Source organism: Palaemon carinicauda, chromosome 45 (assembly GCF_036898095.1).
Source record: "Palaemon carinicauda isolate YSFRI2023 chromosome 45, ASM3689809v2, whole genome shotgun sequence".
In the NCBI taxonomy this organism is placed as follows: Eukaryota; Metazoa; Arthropoda; class Malacostraca; order Decapoda; family Palaemonidae; genus Palaemon; species Palaemon carinicauda.
The window spans coordinates 4,994,728-5,001,800 of NC_090769.1; the positions used below are offsets into that span (position 1 = coordinate 4,994,728).

At 31.0% G+C, this 7,073-nt stretch overlaps 1 protein-coding gene across 1 annotated transcript in view; it reads right to left on the reverse strand.

Moving 5' to 3' along the window:
- The window catches only part of LOC137634716 (uncharacterized), a 23,318-nt gene extending 20,859 nt beyond the window's left edge, over nt 1-2,459 (reverse strand). The window contains exon 1 of the mRNA XM_068367206.1: nt 2,293-2,459. Within this exon, the coding sequence (XP_068223307.1) occupies nt 2,293-2,459 (167 nt within the window). The remainder of the gene's footprint in view (nt 1-2,292) is intronic.
- Nucleotides 2,460-7,073: the final 4,614 nt, after the last annotated feature.

Below are 7,073 nucleotides of genomic sequence, written 5' to 3' on the forward strand. Positions count from 1 at the left end.
CGACGGGGAAAATACCCAAGTGAGGAAAGGAAACAAGGCAAAATAAAATAAATTCTATCGGATGAATGTCTTTTTATAGTTTATTTATGACATATTTGTTTTTGATGTTGTTAATAGTTTATACTGTATATGACATGTCTGTTTTGACGTTGTTACTTATTTTAGAATGATTTATTGTTAATTTGTTCTCTTCATTTATTTATTTCCTTATTTCCTTTCCTCACTGGGCTATTTTTCCCAGTTGGAGCATCTTGCTTTTCCAACTAGGGTTGTAGCTTGGATAGTAATAATAATAATAATAATAATACTGAATACCATAAAGGTATGGAGCTCGAACTGAATCCATCGATCTTCAAGGCACAGATAATAGATTCAGTTATAACCTTCAACCCTTTTCACCGATAGAACCAGTTAGATGATGATATCCCTCGCTGTAGCATAAATCAACTCCTATCATTGATTTAGCTTTTACCATTTAACAGCATTGGAGACCCTCCAAATGTTATTATCATTTGATTCTCTCTCTCTCTCTCTCTCTCTCTCTCTCTCTCTCTCTCAACATTTATTATTGATCTAGCTTTTACCATTTAACAGCATTGAAGACCCTCCAAATATTATATCATATCTCTCTCTCTCTCTCTCTCTCTCTCTCTCTCTCTCTCTCTCTCTCTCTCTCTCTCTCTCTGTCTCTCTCTCTCTCTCTCTCTCTCTCTCTCTCTCTCTCTCTCTCTCTCTCTCGGCTTCTGATAATCGTGTGATATAAATCACACCTTTAAGTAATATTTTGTCTTCAAAGTTACCTAAAAAGGTTTTCATCCAACACGCAATTTACCCATAATTTATCATTGGAAGTATTAATTCTATAAAAGAATTTGTTTGAATAATCTTTTTCTTCAGTTTTTTAATCACAATTCACTCAATTATGGTTGTATAATCAATTTCTTTTGTATATAAAACAATTGAAATTATACCGGATTCATAATAGAGGTTTCTTGTGTTTTTATTCATATAGAATATTCCATCCACCGTTTTGTCAGAGTTTTATATACTTAAGTCTCCTATGTAAAGTGAATATATTCAAATGAATACTGACGTGATTTTTATTTAAATTCTCACTTCAGTTTATTCTTATCATATTCATAATATTTATGCAAGTAGTTATCTTATGATATCTATCTGAAATATGAGTCAGGATTTTTTACCTCCGCCAAGGAAGTTGGAAGGAGGTTATGCTTTCGCCCCTAATTGTGTGTTTGCTCGTGTATGTGTTTGTTTGTGAACAACTTCTTGTCCACAATTTTAATATTAGAGTAATGAAACTAGCAGGGTTTAACTGTTAGGTAAAAAGCTGGAAATTATTAAATATTGGAAGGTCAAAGTCAAAGGTGAAGATAACGGTCAAGCAAAATGTCCAATTCATGTAATCAGCCATAAGTTTGGACATCGTTGTCACAGAAACTTCAAACTTGTTTCATATTTGAGTGTATGGAAATCCACGTCAATTAATACATGTTAAGGTTAAAGGCCAAGGTCAAGGTTGAGGAAAGGTTGAGAAATAAGTTGCCTCGGCGTAGGCCTGCGCTTTACTGAGCGCCACTCTAGTTTAGATTACGTTCATGTGATGTAACATACCTAAATATCTACTAAAAGTTCCATGATATGGGGGGGGAGGGGGGGGGGGGGGGGTTGATGGGGTTGTTACAGCGTGTGGTATCCCCCAACCATGATGCTTTACTAGATAGCTCTGAGCATCTCTACAGCTTCCCTAGCTGTCTATATCAACTTACATTAAAGTGTCCTTATACTCTGAGGTAAAGTTATATAACGTACCCAAAGCTTAAACTTTGTTGTTGCCTCTGTGGAAAGGTTTTCGGGGTCTTTTGTTACTCTTTCTTTCAGTTTTGCTACTATTTACTGTAAAAACAATAAAAATACAGGAATAAATGTTGTTAGGCATTTGCCGTTTTAATATATATATATATATATATATATATATATATATATATATAATATATATATATATATATATATATAATATATATATATATATATATTATATATAATATATATATATATGTATATATATATATAAATATATATATATATATATATATATATATATATATATATATATATATATATATATATATATATATATATATATATATATGAATTTAGCACATGCATCTGATCTTTCATACGCTTTCGTACTCTTTCCGTACTCTTTCGTACTGTTTTCGTACTCTTTTCATACTCCCATACCTTTCATTCTCTTTTCGTAATTATTCGTACTTTTTCATCCTCTTTTCGTACATTTTCATCCTCTTTTCGTACTCTTTCATCCTCTTTTCGTACTCTTTTCGTACTCTTTCATACCCTTTCGCACTTTTTTCGTCCTCTTTTCGTACTCTTTCATACTCTTTCCGTACTCTTTTCGTCCTCTTTTCGTACTCTTTCATACCCTTTTCGCACTTCTTTTGTCGTCTTTTCGTACTCTTTCCGTACTCTTTCACACTCCTTTCGTCCTCTTTTCGTACTCTTTCATACCCTTTCGCACTCCTTTCGTCCTCTTTTCGTCCTCTTTTCGTACTCTTTCATACCCTTTCGCACTCCTTTCGTCCTCTTTTCATCCTCTTTTCGTACTCTTTCATACCCTTTCGCACTCCTTTCGTCCTCTTTTCGTCCTCTTTTCGTACTCTCATACCCTTTCGCACTCCTTTCGTCCTCTTTTCGTACTCTTTTTGTACTCTTTCATACCCTTTCGCACTCCTTTCGTCCTCTTTTCGTACTCTTTTCGTACTCTTTCATACCCTTTCGCACTCCTTTCGTCCTCTTTTCGTACTCTTTTCGTACTCTTTCATACCCTTTCGCACTCCTTTCGTCCTCTTTTCGTACTCTTTCGTACTCTTTCCCTACTCTTTTCGTCCTCTTTTTGTACTCTTGTGCGATGGATACACACGACGTTACTTTTGAGACACTGGTTCCTGGAAATGAAAAGTATGCAAACTCATATCTTCATAACTTTACGCTTCTCGTGACACTGGAAGTTGTATTTTCTTCTTAAAACGTCAAAAATGGCGTTTAAATATGCACATGTACGCACAAACAGATTCAACCCTTCCCACCCTCTCTCCCTTTCCTTATTGCAAACCGATGGTTTTGCAATTTGTGGGAGTGTGGTTGACGAGTGTATTTCTTGGGGGAACCCCCTCTCACTAGGGTATAACTATTGACTATTCCCTCGTCCCCCTGAGTTATATATATATATATATATATATATATATATATATATATATATATATACATATATATATATACATATATATATATATATATATGCATATATATAATGTATATGCATATGTGTATGCATATATGTATGTATATATATGTATATATATATATATATATATATATATATGCACATATATGTATATATATATATTTATATTTATATATAGTGTATATATATATTTATATATATATATATATATATATATATATATATATACAGTATATATATATATATATATATATATATATATATATATGCATATATAAACATATATATATATATATATATATGTTTATGCATATATATATATATATATGTATATATATATATATACTGTATATATACTGTATATATACATATATATACAATATATATCTATATATATATGTATATATATATATTATTGTCACGCTGAGTGACATTACCAAACATAAGACTACTTGGTCTCTCCCCATCTCTCAGGTAGGGGGGAGAGAAAGTAGTCGTACCCTGGAGAGAGGAGCTGTAATTGTAGAAAGGGGGTGGGAAGGATTGAATCTGTGTGTGTGTGCGTGTGTACATATAAATCTATATATTTATCCGTTAATTTTGACAGGTCGTGTACACTATTTTACGAATAATTGTGATACCGGAAGTCAAATACTGTGCTCATTACAGCAACTGCTATTTTTAAAAAAGATATATAAAAATTTGCAATATTTTCCAGAAGCGCTAACATCAATTATCACATAGGCTTCGATACGAAAGAATTACCACTCGAAAATATTTTGCCGCTTTTTCTCATTCCTCAATGACCTTTCGAATTTTAAGTTCTTCTTAAAATCAGTATAACAACATCTGAAAATTGCTTATTAATGAATGAAAATCATGAAATCAACTTTTCATCTGAATTGTTTTTATCGAAGTGTTTAGATGGCATTTGATGGATATTGTTTTGAATGTTTTCATTTTTTATTTTTTTACATTGGGCTTAGAAGCATCGTTTTGATTTTTTTACATTAGGCTTAGAAGCATCGTTTTATATTTTACATTTAGGCTTAGAAGCATCGTTTGATTTTTTACATTAGGCCTAGAAGCATCGTTTGATTTTTTTTACATAAGGCTTAGAAGCATCGTTTTATATTTTACATTAGGCTCAGAAGCATCGTTTGATTTTTTACATTAGGCTTAGAAGCATAGTTTTATTTTTTACATTAGGCTTAGAAGCATCGTTTGATTTTTTACATTAGGCTTAGAAGCATCGTTTGATTTTTTTACATTAGGCTTAGAAGCATCGTTTGATTTTTTACATTAGGCTTAGAAGCATCGTTTTATATTTTACATTAGGCTTAGAAGCATCGTTTGATTTTTTACATTAGGCCTAGAAGCATCGTTTGATTTTTTTACATAAGGCTTAGAAGCATCGTTTTATATTTTACATTTAGGCTTAGAAGCATCGTTTGATTTTTTACATTAGGCTTAGAAGCATCGTTTTATATTTTACATTTAGGCTTAGAAGCATCGTTTGATTTTTTACATTAGGCCTAGAAGCATAGTTTGATTTTTTTACATAAGGCTTAGAAGCATCGTTTTATATTTTACATTAGGCTCAGAAGCATCGTTTGATTTTTTACATTAGGCTTAGAAGCATCGTTTGATTTTTTACATTAGGCTTAGAAGCATCGTTTGATTTTTTTACATTAGGCTTAGAAGCATCGTTTGATTTTTTACATTAGGCTTAGAAGCATCGTTTGATTTTTTTAAATTAGGCTTAGAAGTATCGTTTGATTTTTTTACATTAGGCTTAGAAGCATCGTTTGATTTTTTTACATTAGGCTTAGAAGCATCGTTTGATTTTTTTTTACATTAGCCTTAGAAGCATCGTTTGATTTTTTACATTAGGCTTAGAAGCATCGTTTGATTTTTTTACATTAGGCTTAGATGCATCGTTTGATTCTTTACATTAGGCTTAGAAGCATCGTTTGATTTTTTACATAAGGCTTAGAAGCATCGTTTTATTTTTTACATTAGGCTTAGAAGCATCGTTTGATTTTTTACATTAGGCCTAGAAGCATCGTTTGATTTTTTTACATAAGGCTTAGAAGCATCGTTTTATATTTTACATTAGGCTCAGAAGCATCGTTTGATTTTTTACATTAGGCTTAGAAGCATCGTTTGATTTTTTACATTAGGCTTAGAAGCATCGTTTGATTTTTTACATTAGGCTTAGAAGCATCGTTTGATTTTTTTACATTAGGCTTAGAAGCATCGTTTGATTTTTTACATTAGGCTTAGAAGCATCGTTTTATATTTTACATTAGGCTTAGAAGCATCGTTTGATTTTTTACATTAGGCCTAGAAGCATCGTTTGATTTTTTTACATAAGGCTTAGAAGCATCGTTTTATATTTTACATTTAGGCTTAGAAGCATCGTTTGATTTTTTACATTAGGCTTAGAAGCATCGTTTTATATTTTACATTTAGGCTTAGAAGCATCGTTTGATTTTTTACATTAGGCCTAGAAGCATCGTTTGATTTTTTTACATAAGGCTTAGAAGCATCGTTTTATATTTTACATTAGGCTCAGAAGCATCGTTTGATTTTTTACATTAGGCTTAGAAGCATCGTTTGATTTTTTACATTAGGCTTAGAAGCATCGTTTGATTTTTTTACATTAGGCTTAGAAGCATCGTTTGATTTTTTACATTAGGCTTAGAAGCATCGTTTGATTTTTTTAAATTAGGCTTAGAAGTATCGTTTGATTTTTTTACATTAGGCTTAGAAGCATCGTTTGATTTTTTTACATTAGGCTTAGAAGCATCGTTTGATTTTTTTTTTACATTAGGCTTAGAAGCATCGTTTGATTTTTTTTTACATTAGGCTTAGAAGCATCGTTTGATTTTTTACATTAGGCTTAGAAGCATCGTTTGATTTTTTTTACATTAGGCTTAGATGCATCGTTTGATTCTTTACATTAGGCTTAGAAGCATCGTTTGATTTTTTACATTAGGCTTAGAAGCATCGTTTTATTTTTTACATTAGGCTTAGAAGCATCGTTTGATTTTTTTTTACATTAGGCTTAGAAGCATCGTTTGATTTTTTTTTACATTAGGCTTAGAAGCATCGTTTGATTTTTTACATTAGGCTTAGAAGCATCGTTTGATTTTTTTACATTAGGCTTAGATGCATCGTTTGATTCTTTACATTAGGCTTAGAAGCATCGTTTGATTTTTTACATTAGGCTTAGAAGCATCGTTTTATTTTTTACATTAGGCTTAGAAGCATCGTTTGATTTTTTTACATTAGGCTTAGAAGCATCGTAATATCATAAAATGATAAGTGGAAAAATAAATGTATCAATAAATCTTTTTAGAATGCAGTTTGGTTTTTTATTAATTTGTTGGTTATCAAAACTTTTTTTTTTATCAACTGATTTTGATAATTTTAACATATTAGTTTTAATTTTGATCGTTATTTCTGGAATTTTCTAATGCAAAGAATTTCCCCATAGATTTGAAGATTTAATTTGAATGTATGATATATAACTCGCATTATAAACAAAAAATATATCCCACTGTATTTCTCTTTTTAGGAATTCACCATAGAGTTCTTGTAGTTAATGCATTTTAAGTGTTCTCTCTCTCTCTCTCTCTCTCTCTCTCTCTCTCTCTCTCTCTCTCTCTGTATATATATATATATATATATATATATATATATATATATATATATATATATATATATATAGTGAATGGGTTAGTGTATCGTCATGATCAGCAAAGCTATACTATTCAGAGCCACC